Source organism: Embiotoca jacksoni, unplaced genomic scaffold (genome assembly GCF_022577435.1).
Source record: "Embiotoca jacksoni isolate LCO1_2020_lvr unplaced genomic scaffold, fEmbJac1.0.p SCAF_44, whole genome shotgun sequence".
In the NCBI taxonomy this organism is placed as follows: Eukaryota; Metazoa; Chordata; class Actinopteri; family Embiotocidae; genus Embiotoca; species Embiotoca jacksoni.
The window spans coordinates 2,137,413-2,151,620 of record NW_027185397.1 but is presented as its reverse complement, the minus strand read 5'-3'; the positions used below and the strand labels follow the sequence as shown (position 1 = coordinate 2,151,620).

The window sequence follows — 14,208 nt, the reverse complement described above, 5'->3', positions numbered from 1 at the left end:
CCATGACATTTAAGTGCGTATTAGTTTGACGCTTTCAAAATGTGTAACTTCCATGCCTCAACAGCCCAAAATGTTGCAATCTCACGCTTTCCTGAGTTGGACCTGCTTGTCTATCTCACGCTTCGCCGTGATACTGGGTTGCTGTGAACAGAAACTTAATGGAAACCTTACGGTTCTCAGGCAAGTTCTGAAGCATTCAAATTCCTGTCCCGATAGCCTGTTGTACATTATCTCATTTGTACATGATGATAGTTTTCTCCAATGAACAACAATCTATCGTATTCGTAATGTAGGAACGAAAATAAAAGGACAATGTAGTACCACACTGACTGCAAAGAAAATCAATGCTCAATTGTTTTGTGTTTGTTTGCACCACAGATACAAACTTGAGTATGGCAAATGTTCAAAGGCAAATAATTGACGACTATTACTCTTGATTATACTGCTTAGATATACTGTATATTACCAGAAAAAAAAAAAAAAAAAAAAAAAAAAAAAAAAAAATGAGTTTGACTGCTTTGAAGTTTTTTGAGTCAAAGTCAGGTTAATAAAAGTGAAGGATTTTTACTTTTATTTTTCATTTAGCCCCAAATTTGTCTGTATTTTCTGTAATAATTTCCACTGTTAACATGCACATCCAGTTGTGGAACCTGAAGGTGTTTTCTCTCTGCGTGTGCAGGAGTATGCCTTTGGCCAGGAAGGGCACAGTGTCGAGCGCCCTCTACATGTGCTGGCTGGAAACTCTGTCCAAAGACCTCCCACCGCTGCTGCTGGTCCGAGGAAACCACCAGAGTGTCCTCACCTTTTACTCCTAACACACACACACACACACACACACACACACACACACACACACACACATGAACACTGCCCATGTACACACACACTGTGTGTTGGTCTTCGTGTATATTTACGACAGGATTTCAAAGTCTTCATCTGCACAAGAACAGAAATATTATTGTGCTTTAAGTTTGGGGAAACTTTATTGCTGTGAAGGAAAAAAAGGGGTTTAAGTCTAGTGTTGTTTTTATTCAGCTTAATATGAGTACATTTCTGATTCTTAACAAATTAATCAACTCAGTCAACATTTAGAGGACTGTTTATTTATCTTTAACAATTTCAAGCTGTATATTCTTTCTGTGGCTTCTGCATGTTTTATGTGAATGAGAGTAACAACAGTATGTATTATATTATAAGGTTTATTTATAATGATGAAGGGCTTTTTTTTCAGAATCTGTGCTAGTATTCAGGTTTCCTGTGATTTTTTTAATTTTTTTTTTTAGTAGCAAGACCTTGTATCTCTAACTTTATTTTGTACATTATTTTATTAAAGTTGTAATTTAACCACATGTTTGTGTCACATTTGTTTCTGGTCTGCTTTTTAGAATCATGTAAGGATCATTTCAGCTCCTCTGGAACCCCAAATAAAATTATGAAAAGAAAGTTTTGTTTGAAATCAGTTTGTAAATAAATGAATAATTGTTTTCAAAGTAATTACTTTATTAATATGATGCAATTACTTTTTTCCTCACCTGATTATGTTCCATCAGTCACTTGGTCTTCACTCATTCAGCTGTGACTTTTAAAAGGGAACAAATCTACATCCAAAGTCTTTGTTCATCTGTAAGACAAAAGTTGTGCATACAAAGTCAGAAGAGAAACCGTCCAAGATGAGGAAGAAGCTTAGGAAAGGGAATGTTTTAAGAATTATTTTCTTATATTTTAGATTTTGCCATATTTAAAGATGGAGAATACTAACTCATGGTTTGCCTACTATCAACATTTGAAGAACTTGATTTGCAGGATATATTTATTTATTTATCGGGATAAATAAAACAGATGCACTGTAATGTCCGTGGTTCAAATATAGATCTTTGCGTACAATTTTTGTGCTTGAATTACCTATCCCTGCCTGGTAACGTTGTCGAAAGAAAGAGAAAGAAAGAAAGAAAGAAAGAAAGAAAGAAAGAAAGAAAGAAAGAAAGAAAGAAAGAAAGAAAGAAAGAAAAAAGAAAGAAAGAAAGAAAGAAAGAAAGACAGACAAATCCATCCTATGTTATCATTAACACTTGCACTGTTTTTAATTTATGTTTTATTCTATTTATTTTTATATATTGTGCATTTTTACATCTTTTACATTTTTTATATTTACACCTTTACTACCTCTATTTTTATTCTGTACTTTTTATTGCTTTTGCCTTATCTTCCATGCTGCTGTAACAAAATAATTTCTACTTGCGGGATCAATACAGTATGTATATCCATCCATCCATCCATCCATCCATCCATCCATCTCTCTCTCTTTCTCTCTCTCTCTCTCTCTCTCTCTCTCTCTCTCTCTCTCTCTCTGTCTGTCTGTCTGTCTGTCTGTCTGTCTGTCTGTCTGTCTGTCTGTCTATCTATCTATCTATCTATCTATCTATCTATCTATCTATCTATCTAAGAGAAAGAGAGAAATAAAGAAAGTCTCCAAGCAATGCTGTAGGCAGCGCTGTTGTAGTCGGCGTCGGTTTTGCTCTTGAATGCAGCTCGTCCCTCTTTATGCAACACCAGAGAGGCGAGCGAGAGGAAACAGCAGCGAGCGGAAGACAAGGTGACACTTTCATAATATTCCACCTGTAACTGTAACCCTGAGTGTTCTTTGATCGCGTTCAAGTCACGAGTAATCGGTTAAATGGTTTCGATTCGTGTTGTCATTTGAAGACAGTTTGTGCAGCAGCCAGCAGAGAGCTGCTCACCAGGACTTTAAAATGCCACACGGTGAACAGATCTCCGCTACTGACTGCAGCCAAAAGCTGTTCGAGTTCACTTTAATCATTAATATGGGATGTGTCAAAACACATCAGGTTTTCAGGGCGTTTCATATAACATTCAACTCATTCTGTAGCTCTGGATTTTGATAGGCGTAGCCTAACATTGATTGACATGCGTTTGCACCAATGAGAGAGGGGGAAGAAAATAAAGGCACAGTGCACTTAACTACGTTTTTAAATTGATAACTGGAACAGGAGATACTTTTTTTTTTTTTTTTTTAAGTAAAAGTACAAATCAGCCAATGTGAAATTACGCCCTTAAAAGCAAAAGCCCTCAAATGAAAAGTGATACCTAATTAAATATTCATAAATTATAATAAACTGCTGGAGGTTAAGATAATTTTTATCTACTTTATATACAGTTTAATATACAGAGAAGCAGATAAATCTTGGGGATGTGATGATCAAAGAATGAAGAAAAAACTTCTGATACGCAAATTATGTTTTCAGCTTTGTGACTTTATCTCCAGTCTTTGATTTGTTTGGTGAGCTGCAGGATTATTTCTGCTACAAACGCTGGTATGTGATTTTCATAGTTTGTCCTTCCGGCAGCTGACTTGACGCATGACGTTCAGGTGGAGTTGAAAGTGTGCTTTCACACTCACAACACAGAATCTGTTGCGACAGAACGACACCTTTCTGGGAGTTCAATCCAAAATGCAAAGTTTGCTGATTATTTAACTGTCTGAGAATGTTTAGATACTATTTTGGAGTGAGAAAGGTCTGTCTGGTTTCAGCACAGGCACTGCAGACCATACTGGGATGTTGTTCATTCTCACGTTGCAGACATGCTGCCACACCAGATCTACTTCTGTCTACTACTACTGAGACTGCAGTGTTGGGAAGTTCAGGTGGTCCTGTGATCCGTTTGGAGGTCTGATGTTCCCATACTGAAAACATATCCAGTTTTAGTATACAGTTCAATATACAGTGCCCACATCTAGCTTTGTTGGAGAGAGGGTGCCCAGAAAAAAAGCTGCTTATTCATTCATCAGACCTTAATATTTCCTCTTATTGCACTTTGTCGTTTGTAGTGCTGTACGTCCTCAATGCATCCAAATATTCTTATTGTGTTTTTACAGACATTTGGAGGGAATCCCTTCCCACTATCACACCAAATTTGGGATCATAAAATGATATTAGTTCAGGTGGATCATCTCGCTCTAGACCTGGCTTTATTTTGCACTTCTTTTTACTAATAGGGTGGTATCTGAAAAACTGAAGCACTTCTGGGAGTCTTACCTTGAGCCTCGAGGCTTCATCTTCCAGTACCACCGACAACTGTTCTGTTACTTTTAGGATTTTTTTTTTAACATTTATCTTTTATTTATATTTCAGCCGTTACATCCATAACTTTTAGCGTTTTGACCATGTATCTATTTCTTGAACCTTTTTCAATCCGAACCATTACTGTTAGCCTAGAAAGTGAATTATTTATAAGTCACATTTCAGCTCTTCTAGCTGACAATTCCAACAATTTGTGCCGTGCAACACGAGCGGTCTCTTCACTTTTTGAGTGCACCTTGTCGATGCCAGTGCACACCTCATTTCATTCTTTTTACAAACTCATACAAAGTCACATTTTTCCAGACTGCCTTTGCTTACAGGGACAGAATTTGTATGTTTGTTCTTTCAGGAGAAAGTAACAGGGCATCTTTAAATGTCATTTTTAATACCATTGTTGTTGAGTTTGAGCATCAAATCCTTTTGTAGAACAAACTTTAGAAACTATTTGATAATAATTAGCATTATTAACTTTTCCAAACAAAATTACAAAGTGCTTTTACAAGACAAATAAAAGCATCAAAATCAATAACAGGATCTAACTAGGATCGCTCCTTTGTATAAAATTTGGAATCAAGAAGCGGTTTAAAGGATTGAAGTTCAAACAACAGCAAAGCAGTTTTGAATAAAGCTGCAACGAGACCTTTGGAATGCCCAAAACTCTTTGTTGTTTCTTTTAGTTAACTATTCCAACTGTTTATAAATTACTTAAAGCTCTATTGTCACTGTTGATAATGTACTTTTAGCTAACTTTTTCACTATATGTACAATAGTTTTAGCTCACTATTTCAGCTGTTGACAAACGCTGTCATCAAGCTGTTTCCACGGTTTGAAATATCCCCTTCGACATGACAACAGCTCATATAAGCTCTTTAACACAAGGTTGATTCTCCGTGTCCAGGCAGGATGACGAGCTTCCAGCTGAGTGCGATGGAGGAGATGGTGGAGAAGTTTCTGGACGCTGCAGCGAGAGGAGATCTGACCCAGGTGTCCACACTGCTGACCAACGTCCCCTCGCTCATCAACCAGACGGCACACAGCGGCTGGACGGCGCTGATGCTTGCAGCTCGCAATGGACACTACAGTGTGGTGGAGAAGCTGCTGTCACATGGGTACACACATTTGATTTGATTTATTATAAACACTCGAGAGATAGATAGTGGTTTGAGTATTACTTTAAAGCGGTAATAATAATGTATTAGCCACTAGGGGGCAGAGGAACTTTCAAAACAAGCAGCCTCACATATCTTATGCTGTGTTCCAAATGTTGTACTTGTGTGCTTACACTGACTATTTTAAGTACATAAGTGTGTTTCACACTGTCAAGTACAGAAACATGCAGTGTACTACACGTACCAGGATGATGCAGTCAAAACAGTCCAGAAAAGACCTGGGAAATGTTGGACCTTTCCACCCTAAACGGTCGCCATCTTGGCTATGTAGAGGAAGGGGGCGGGGCCACCAATGTAAAGGATTTTCAAATGAAGGCGTCTGAGGAAGCTGCAGCTGTTTCTTTTTCACTGCTGCTGGACAGAATAATCAGTGTGTTAAACAGAAGGCACAAAAACACGTTGATTTCTGGGTAAAATAATTAAAGCTGCAGATATTTTGGCGTCTGATGTGTTCACATGAGGTCTTTTCCTGTCAGTGCAGAACAGCAGTGTGCGATTTGAAACAACACTACTCTGTCCAAATTCAAGTACTACACAAGTAAGAGTCCTAACATGGAAGAACACTATTTGTTCGCGTACTAAGGGAAGTATTTTCATTTGGAACACAGCATTAGTTCTTGGGATCATGTTATGAAACAGTTTCCTGATTACTCATCTAGCTGACACAAAGACACAAAACATTATCATCCCGTGACGTGTGTTTGGGTCCACACGACAGAAAAAATAAATAATAGATGCAGATGTAAAGACGGCTAAGGTTGGCAGCAAAAGGGGGCTAAATCTTGAAACAAAAACAACATCAATTTAACTTTGAGAAGAGGTACACATTTTGAACTAATTAACACTAAAACTCAGACAGGAAACAAAACTAGAGGCTGAAAGCAGCCTAAACTACAAGAACAGAGCTTTATGAGAAAAATATATTAAAACTACTGTACAATCTTAAGAGGCTAAAATTAGGCTACAACTCAGAGCTGAAAGAGGCTCTTTAGATCTGCATATAGTCATTTGTTCCATTGGATAAAACATATCAGTGCACTTTAAATGATGAACATCTAAAAACACTTAAAAGTGTAGAGAAACAGTGAAGAAGACCCCAGACTTCATTGTATTCCCCCACTGCTGAAACAAAGCCTACATCCTGTAATAGATGGACTCCTCACATCTCTAACCTCTTTCTTTTTTTTCTGTTTCTAAACGTTAAGCTGTGACAAGTTCTCGGTGAACAGTTCGTCACAAACCGCCTACGATATTGCCAAGTTCTGGGGTCACGGACACATCTCCAATCTGCTGGGCCGAACAGACGAGGGCTGCCAGCGAGTGCTGCCCGGCTCCGGCCTCAGCCCCCAGGAAAACTACTTCAGCAGAGAGACGCTGGACCGGCTGAGTGGGAAGCGGACCGACAAGGTCTGGTTGGAGGCCAAGAGGAGTGACCCTGATACAGTCTACCTCCTGTTCTCCAACCTCAGCCCCATGGTCAGCTCCTCCCAGGAGGACGGCAGTGCAGGGGTACGGGGCTGAAGGCAAACATTACTGAGAGTTTTAATTCACCCAGATTTCAGAATGATTTGCAGCATAAATCTAAAAAAAAAAAAAAAAAAAAAAAAACACTCACAATGACATTTTTGTGACATCACAACAAGATAACGGTTGAACTTGCATACATTTTTGCAATTTCCTGGAAAATACTTGTATGCAGACACGTTTTCAGTAATATGACTTTTTTCACCTCACAGATACAAGTTGCTATCTGTGGAGGACCAAAACTGCCAAAATAAAAAAAATAAGTGACTAGATAAATTAATGTGCCAATAAAGTGACCAAATTTTTTTATGAAAATATAGACACATTCATTTATTGATAAATGTAACATAATTTGGCATTATTGTAAATGTTGCCTTAATTGTATTAATTCCAGTATTTATTTCATTTTCATTTTATTTATTCATCTCTTCATTTTAATCGTTATTTATTTATGTATTATTTTATTTATATTAACCCAGTTGTTCGTGTTCTTGGCAATTCGCGCCCATACATTTGAGGGAGCAAAACTTCTGAAGGAGTACTGGAGGGAGGGCTAAATAACAAATATCAACTGTCTTTCTCCAGAATAGTAGACCCTATCTTTAATCAATAAAAAGGAAAAAATGTACAGGAAAGTAAATTATTTAGGGAGTTATTGATTATTAGGTCAATAAAAACAGAAGCTGACTAAAACAAATATTAACTTCTGTCACATTTAATCAATTAATCGATGCCTGTTATTTTTGATGCATTAAATGGAATTTATTTATTCGAGTCATTTATTTTTGTCTTTATTTGTTCTTTTGGTAGTTTCTGTCCTCTCCAGTTATCTAACAATTGTGTTTTCTAACTTTGATAGGATGAGCTCAAACTCTGTCGGTTCAGATATAAAGCAGTTAAGGACCTTCTCGAGGAACTTTCAACTGTGCTCATCTTCATTGGAGTGGAGAAGAGGAGAAATCCCTCCTCTTACTCCTCTCAGACTGAAGAGAGTGTCTGTGAACCTCCTGCTTGGTTTGCCATCAGCACGAATGAAGATGCCGGTGACCTTCTTAAACGCTGCAGAGAAAAGAACTGCTCCTTCCCAAAGACGCCGAACAGAGAACTGCTGAAACTTAACGAGGAAGAGGCCGGTGAGGAGGATCCAGAATTTGTCTTCTTGCTATTCTTTCGTTGTGTGACTGTCTTGTATCTTTTGTATCAGAATGTAGTGATTCTATTCCTTTCCCTTTGTCCCCAAGGAGTCGTGGCTCAGGCTCGATCGGTTTTGGCCTGGCACAGCCGCTACAGCTTCTGTCCTACGTGTGGCAGCAGCACCAGTCTGGAGGAGGGAGGCTACAAGAGGAGCTGCCTGAACTCTGAATGCAGGAGTCTGCAGGGGGTCCACAACACTTGCTATCCACGAGTCGGTACAAATCAGAAAACCTACGTCACTTACATGTTAAAAACAACATCTCTTGTGAAAGTACACATAAATAAGACCATACAACATAAAATACAACACGTGCAAATCGCCAAAAATGGCGACTAAATTCAAAATGCTGGATTTCCTGTTAAGTTGAGGTCATGGTGCCAAGAGACTTTTTTGTACATATCCGTGTGAGACACATGTCCACTGAATTTCCTGCATGTAGTTGAAAGTAGGTGCCGGGGCTGCAGTTTAGGTGGCGCTAGCGAGCCATTTGGCCACGCCCATGCGCAAAACACATATCAGATGTATCGTCTCACCACACCAGATGTAAGTGCTACTTTTCATGAGGTTTCAAGGATCCTTTGACTTTAAACATCTACTTCCTGTGTCACAGCGAAACATCAAACTTTATTGCATTGCCATGGCGACGCCCTTCGACAAAAACACACAAAACTTCTCAATATATCATCATTAACGTCTTAACACTATTCTGACCCGATTTGATGTGGATGTGATCAACCAGCTCGAACAAGCAATGTGAAAGTATAAAAACGAATTTCCTGTTGCCAGCAGGGGGCACTATGACTATGACCAAATATCACTATATAGGTGTCTTCAGGGTGGGACTTTTATCCAACATGTAAAGTTTGAGGAAGATTGGAATATGTAGAACAAAATTACAGCAACTCGTAGTTTCATGGCGAGATCCTCAAAATAGCTGCCACAGGACACCATTCGAAGTAAATGAATTATTTTAACAACTTTTAATCCCAAAGGTATTAAGAGTGCACGGACAACATTTCAAGTCGGTCTGACAAAATCTGTAGGAAGAGTTTGTTAAAATACAACGTGCGAATCGGCAAAAATGGCAACTAAATTCAAAATGGTGGACTTCCTGTTAAGTTGAGGTCATGGTGCTAAGAGAGTTATTTTAACATTGGGTATGATAAAAATATCCACTGAATATCGTGCATGTAGGTAAATGTAGCCGCCGGGGCTGGGGGCTAGGGGGTGCTAGCGAGCTATTTGGCCACGCCCACTTGCGAAACCACTAAAATATGTAATTTTTTGTCAGAAGAGACGCTTTGGCACCATTCGGTGCTCGGGCCCCAATGGTTAAGAGTTAAATATTTACATTCATGGTAGCAGCAGATGAGAGATGAGATAAGCAGGAGTTCTGTAAAGTTGAGTTTTTATTTGAATATTTTCTTGAATTATTTGGATTATTATTATCGGTTAATGTGAAAACTGGTCATACAACCATTTTTACTGACAATGGAGATGTTTTTTTTGTTTTTAATTAACATGGGCAACCCCTGCTGCAAAACCACATTTTCTCTGCAAGAGTTTGGCCAGGAAGAAAATTTATATTTACATATTTTACATTTACTCTAGCAGCAGATGGGCAGATAAGGAGAAATTCAACTGGGTTTTTGCTATTTTCAGTTGATTACTTGTTATATCCCTAAATTATTTTGATTATTCTGAGTGGTCAGTTTAGAGAGGGGAATTTCTTTGTTGTTGTTGTGTTGTGTGTGACATCATAGTCTTCAAAGAAACAGAATTTGCATTTTGGGGCAGGGCTTGGCAAGTTGACAGCAGGTTGCTAGGCAACAGCCACACCCAAAGGCGGCGTGGCATTTGGAACCTTCCATTCTTTGCATTGATCTTCCCAGTTCACACTCTCTGTCTTCCTGATACTGACACTTCAGTTTGTGAAAACATTTTTCAGAAAGAGAGTCAGTAATACAAGATGAGTTCGAGAGCAAGTCAATCAGTCCAAGGCACCAACAACTGCGCCGGGCATCAGATTTTTAACAAGTTCTCAGGAACAAAAAAGGAAAGGAAACACCAAGAGAAAGAAGCCCTACTGAGAGAAAAGGAAGCTCTACTCCAACAGGTGGAGGAGCTGAAGGCTGAGCTGCAAAGGGCCGAGGAGCACGACGTCTCTCAGGAGAAGAACCTCACAGAGCTCTCCAACAACCTGAAGTCAGAAACGAAGGAAAACAAAGAACTCTGGGACCAGATTGAATATTTGAACGTCGAGCTCCACAAAGAAAAGACCTGGATAAAGGAGCAGAGACATCTGTTTCGCAAAGAGAGAGCAAAGTTTTTCAACGAGCAGAAATTGAGGATCAAACTTGGCAAAGAACTTGAAGAAACCAAGAAGCAGCTGGCTCATGAGAGGAGACAGGTGGAGGAGCTGAAGGCTGAGCTGCAAAGGGCCGAGGAACACCATGTCTCTCAGGAGAAGAGCCTCACAGAGCTCTCCAACAACCTGATGTCAGAAACGAAGGAAAACAAAGAACTCGGGAACCAGATTGAATATTTGTCCGTCGAGCTCCACAAAGAAAAGACCTCGGCAAAGGAGCAGCGCGATCTGTATCGCAACACGAGAGCCAAGTATTTAGAGCAGCAGACACTGAGGATCAAACTTGGCAGAGAACTACAAGAAAGCCAGAAGCAGCTGGCTGATGAGGGGAGACAGGTGAAGCTGCTGGTGAAGAAGCAAAATGGAATGAGGAAGAAGGTTGAAAACATCAGAGTTTCACAACGTGGCAACCAGAGATATGAAGCTGAAAGAACAAAGAGTGACACCGTTCAGCAGCAACTGGAGAAAGAAAGGAGGCGTCACTCTGTAGTTGTATCAGAGTACCAGGAGGAGATCCAGTGGCTGAAGGCTGAACAGGATGGATTGAAGTTCAGAATGGAGCAGCACTGCTACCTGTTACGCAAAGAGAAAGCCACGAGTTCCAATGAGCTGACACAGAGGACCAAACTAGGCCAACAGCTAGAAGAATCCAAAAAACAGAGCAACACCTTTCAGCACCTTCTTGAGACAGAAAGGAGGTCTCACTCCGAAACGTTATCAGAGCACCAGGAGGAGATCCAGAGGCTGAAGGCTGAACAGGATGCATTCAAGAGAAGCAAAGCCGCAGATTCAACTCCTGCAAACAAGACACCCTAACCCTCACCATTACCCCTAACCCTGACCCGTGACCCCTAACCCTACCCTACCCTAACCATTACGCCTAACCCTGACCCCTCACCCCTGACCCCTAACCCTACCCCACCCTCACCATTACCCCTAACCCTGACCCGTGACCCCTAACCCTACCCTACCCTAACCATTACGCCTAACCCTGACCCCTCACCCCTAACCCTCCCATACACACAAAAAAATTCCTCCCCTCTCTAAAGTAACCGCTTATAATAATTTAGGAAATAGTCAAATAAAAATGTAACTTTACAATTTAATTGCTGCTTACCTGCTTATTAAAACCTCTAATGATTTCTTTTCACACCGATTGACAAAAACGAATTCGTTTAACAACTTTTAAGAGTGGATAGACAAATTAAAAAATGTTTAAATGTGCGAATCGCCAAAAATGGCGACAAAATTCAAAATGGCGGACGTCATGTTAAGTTAAGGTCATCGTGCCAAGATACTTTTTTTTAGATGTAGGTATGATCTACATGTCCACCGTGCATGTAGGTAAATGTAGCCGCCGGGGCTGCAGTCTAGCGAGCCATTTGGCCATGACCACGCGCAAAACCACTAAAATACGTAATTTGTCGCCGGGAGAGACGTGTGTACCGAATTTTTTTATTACAATAAAGTTGCCAAAAAGACAATTTATTTTAAGAAGGATAAGGAAAGAGAATAATTCTTTGCACTCTTTGCATTATAATAGGGTTTTCACACCATTCGGTGCTGGGGCCCTAATAATGGTATTTCATGTGTAAATGCTGCCTCTGTCTTTTCAGACCCGGTCGTCATCATGCTGGTGATCCACCCTGATGGAAACCAGTGTTTACTTGGAAGGAAGAAGATCTTCCCAGTTGGGTTGTTCTCCTGTTTAGCTGGATTTGTTGAGCCCGGTAACTCTCACACACTCGCGCACACACACACACACACACACACACACACACACACACACACACACACACACACACACACACACACATATATAAACACAGACATTACACTGACTCGCATGAATTTCCTGAAGCTCATCCAAACTTTAACTGTAACTGCTGGGTGCTTAAAGCCAAACGTTACCCGAACCTTAACTTTAAACCAAGTCTTCACCAAATTATTCAAATCAATGATTGAGACTAGTTTTTACTAGATAGAACGTGAAAGTGTGCACAGGTTTATCATCCCCTCCAAAGTGAGTTCCCTCCTCCTCCTCCACTGTTGTCCCTGCAGGCGAGACGATCGAGGACGCAGTGAGGAGGGAGGTGGAGGAGGAGAGCGGCGTCAAGGTCGGACCAGTCCAGTACATCTCCTGCCAACCGTGGCCGATGCCCTCCAACCTCATGATCGGCTGCATCGCCGTCGCCATGTCCACCGACATCCGGGTGGACGAGAACGAGATCGAGGAAGCCCGGTGGTTCCCGCGGCAACAGGTACGTAACGAATTCTACTATTAGCACAAAATACCAAAAATAATCCAAATAGGACAATAATAATAGTATTGATACTACTTCTACTCATGATGTGTTTATAGTTGACCCCTTGGAAATTCTTAGCACAAGCTTCACTTACTGAACATTTTCCACGGCTTTCAGTAATATCTCATCCCCTTCTTCAGTGGATGTTGTAATCAATTATAATAGCTTCATTTTCATAATAACTTGCAGTTAAGTAAAATTTATATTTACAGTATATACAACCAATGGTTTTTACTCTTTAAAGACAGATATCAAATTTTTGTATTTCATGTTCAGGTGATTGAGTCCTTGGTCAGAGGAGCTCTTCCGGCCTTCGTCATTCCTCCCAGACAGACCATCGCCCACCAGCTGATCCGACACTGGATCAGCATGCACTCCAACCTCTAACCAAAAACCTTTAGCTCACAACGTCCCACCCAGTTGATTCAGACATCCACATGCTCAGATTGGTTTCCTTTAGAACAGCGAGCCAGCTGCCAGTCGAGAGAATCCCTGGATCTTCACATTGTTCACATTGTGCTTTGATATTGTCAGGTAAATTATTGTGACACAAAGCCGGGGTCTCAGGTACAATAAAAGCAACAGTTTATTGGAACAAATGCATTTGGGTTCACAAGCATCACTTCAAGAAGCTCCACTGAGTAGTGAACAACGATCTCTCATCTCTATGCGTTTTTAATACCTCGTCTCCCCTCCTTGCATAAGAACTGCCCTCCTGCTTATCTTCATGTGAACAAAACACCTCCAGACGGGTAGAGACTGTCTGGAACATTCTGAATTTGTGCACAATAAGTAGATCAGCACATACAGATAGGGAAGTGTCTCTTTAGGATAGGAAACAGACATATCCGGATGGGAAAGGGACGCATTCGGATGGGAAAGGAGAGATTGTTGTCAATACACAGAATAAAGAATACTTTCCCACATAGAGAATTACCATAAATACATTGACCAGAGGGATTGTTCTCCATCAGATATGGTTTGTTTTTACTGTTCAATGATTCCCAAACATGTACAGACACATAGAGAGTGTAACAAAAGATATATTTTAACATTGAAGAATGATTTAAAAACATGTCAAAACTAATACTTAATTCAAAAAAACTTTTAATAAAGGTTTGAGTATGTAAAATTTCACACCTGCCTTTAAGTCTGCATTACGTTTGACATGGATGTTTGTGGCAGAATTTGATTTACAATGATGTAAAAAACGGTTCACTGGGATATTAAAAATATTACGATAAAACAAATCTTGACATGAATTTTAAGCTCAAGCACCCACAACATTCTCATCTGATGTTTTGGGTCGAGTGGGGGAGTGTCAGGGATCAACTTTCTTTGTCAATTCCAGTATCAGCTATCTTGATAACTACATACATCTATATATACAATTCAATTCAATTCAATTCAATTCAATTTTATTTATATAGCGCCAAATCACAACACAGGTTATTTAATGGCACTTAACACATCAAAGTCCTTACAGCAGAATATTATACAGAGAAACCCAACAATTCAACAATTCCCACAAAAAAAACTCATCTTT

At 39.9% G+C, this 14,208-nt stretch overlaps 3 protein-coding genes across 3 annotated transcripts in view; all 3 read left to right on the top strand.

The window, feature by feature from the left end:
- The window catches only part of LOC138210250 (solute carrier family 12 member 2-like), a 28,480-nt gene extending 27,050 nt beyond the window's left edge, over nt 1-1,430 (top strand). The window contains exon 26 of the mRNA XM_069169302.1: nt 680-1,430. Within this exon, the coding sequence (XP_069025403.1) occupies nt 680-815 (136 nt within the window). The 3' untranslated portion in view covers nt 816-1,430. The remainder of the gene's footprint in view (nt 1-679) is intronic.
- A 1,081-nt stretch (nt 1,431-2,511) lies between these two features.
- nudt12 (nudix (nucleoside diphosphate linked moiety X)-type motif 12) lies at nt 2,512-13,799 on the top strand. The gene is made up of 8 exons (XM_069169356.1): nt 2,512-2,593; nt 4,999-5,209; nt 6,475-6,778; nt 7,653-7,926; nt 8,035-8,202; nt 11,973-12,086; nt 12,418-12,617; nt 12,939-13,799. The coding sequence occupies exons 1-8, from the start codon at nt 2,542-2,544 to the stop codon at nt 13,047-13,049; spliced, it is 1,434 nt and encodes a 477-aa protein (XP_069025457.1). The 5' UTR covers nt 2,512-2,541; the 3' UTR covers nt 13,050-13,799.
- LOC138210292 (trichohyalin-like) lies at nt 8,324-11,988 on the top strand. Its single transcript, XM_069169357.1, has one exon. The coding sequence runs from the start codon at nt 9,958-9,960 to the stop codon at nt 11,170-11,172; it is 1,215 nt and encodes a 404-aa protein (XP_069025458.1). The 5' UTR covers nt 8,324-9,957; the 3' UTR covers nt 11,173-11,988.
- Nucleotides 13,800-14,208: the final 409 nt, after the last annotated feature.

Coding starts and splice junctions, on each gene's coding strand:
- nudt12 (XM_069169356.1), top strand. CDS start 2,542: ATGCAACACCAGAGAGGCGAGCGAGAGGAAACAGCAGCGAGCGGAAGA. Junction 2,594..4,998: donor AGCAGCGAGCGGAAGACAAG/GTGACACTTTCA, acceptor CTCCGTGTCCAG/GCAGGATGACGAGCTTCCAG. Junction 5,210..6,474: donor GAGAAGCTGCTGTCACATGG/GTACACACATTT, acceptor CTAAACGTTAAG/CTGTGACAAGTTCTCGGTGA.
- LOC138210292 (XM_069169357.1), top strand. CDS start 9,958: ATGAGTTCGAGAGCAAGTCAATCAGTCCAAGGCACCAACAACTGCGCC.